Source organism: Sesamum indicum, unplaced genomic scaffold (assembly GCF_000512975.1).
Source record: "Sesamum indicum cultivar Zhongzhi No. 13 unplaced genomic scaffold, S_indicum_v1.0 C01140, whole genome shotgun sequence".
NCBI lineage: Eukaryota > Viridiplantae > Streptophyta > Magnoliopsida > Lamiales > Pedaliaceae > Sesamum > Sesamum indicum.
The window spans coordinates 132-1,678 of NW_011629959.1; the positions used below are offsets into that span (position 1 = coordinate 132).

Consider the following 1,547-nt stretch of genomic DNA (forward strand, 5'->3'; position numbering starts at 1 on the left):
TATATTAGTATGCTTTATTTATTTTATGAACAAGCTTGTGCGTAAAGTGCTGTTTGAATTAAATTATATAATAAATTGATCTAATAATATATAAACATCAAAAGAACATTATTTAATAATAAAACAATATGATCACAGAAACACATTATAACAATACGGTGATATCATCGATTTAAATTCTTACATCTATCAATTAATATTAAAAAAAGATAGATGAATAATAAAAAATTAATTAACTAGTTGATCTCATCGACATATTTATACATGTGTATTATACAACAACAATAAAAATATTAATTAGTATTATAGTTGTTCTTATTGTCTTTAATATTATTTTGTCGATTATCAAACTTTTGTACAAAATTACAAAAAAATGTAGTATATTATTACTATTTTCATTAATATTAATATTTGGCCGAACACAACCTATCCGGTCAACGTAAATATAAAGCCGAATCAGATTGTCAAAATACATTCATTTTTTCCCCCTAAATTCGTCAAGAAAAGAACACAACTCGAAGATCTTATTAATATAACCACTATTTGCAAGAAACAATACTATTTTACCATTTATTTCCACAACCAACATTTCCTAAACAATCTGTCGTCAAGTCTTGAAGAATTGTTGATATGATTAATTGGTAGAAGAACTACATGCACAACTTCTAAATTTGCCATTGCTCATGAAGAACATTACATAAAATTTAAAAGCTTTAGATAAGAGGAAAAGAAAAAGGCTCACTCAAACCACAATGAAAAGTCCATATTTGGATGCACAACACATTCATAACTTGTTCATGCCATAAGACCCTCCCTTTTCAACTCCAATTTAAGCTCTTCAATCTCATTCTCCGGCAATATCGCCATAACACTCCTCCCCCCATCGTCCCCTTTCGGCCCCGGAAGCACCAAAATTGTCCCTTCCTCTCCAACTCCCTCAATCCTATAGCTAATGTTGACCGGCCTCTGCCCCCTATACTCAAACGCATAAAATCTTGCGTCTTCAAGGTTCACAAAAGTCAATTTTGCACCATAAACGATGAAATCTGGCAGTCCGCCATCTCTCTCCATAGCTTCTTCGATCTTCTCTCTCTCATCCAACGCCCCGTTTTGCACCAACAACGCTAGCTCACTAGGGTTGGAGTCCAATATCTGAAAATTAGCGTTAACCACACTCACAACTTGACTATTGCTCAAAGTACCATCACACGTCTTGCTTTCTTCACTTCCCTTGCAAATTGTCACAACATTGGAGTCCCATTCCCGAATTTTGGCAATGCATTGCCAAATGACAGCTGAAAGAGCTTCAAATGCACCAAATTGAGTTCCATTTGGACTTAGCTTTGATTGAAGATGGCTCAATTGTGTAGGTGTGACATTGAAGGAGAAGGCTTCCATCTTGCATTTAGTGACATTGACCCAATGATCTCCAACCGGCCCGACCCGTTTGATGGATAGCGGATCGTCACCGACTTTTTCCGGGCCATTGGGGGTTGTAACCTTTGTGCGAGAATGGGCCAAACTAGTGGGCTGGCCCAGATCATACC

At 35.9% G+C, this 1,547-nt stretch overlaps 1 protein-coding gene across 1 annotated transcript; it reads right to left on the reverse strand.

The window, feature by feature from the left end:
- Window positions 1-503: 503 nt before the first annotated feature.
- On the reverse strand, window positions 504-1,542 carry LOC105155269 (protein ECERIFERUM 26; the record flags this gene model as incomplete). The annotated part of the gene is made up of 1 exon (XM_011071142.2): window positions 504-1,542. A coding segment is annotated over one exon (747 nt), but the record flags the coding sequence as incomplete, so codon positions are not given.
- Between the last annotated feature and the right edge of the window lie 5 nt (window positions 1,543-1,547).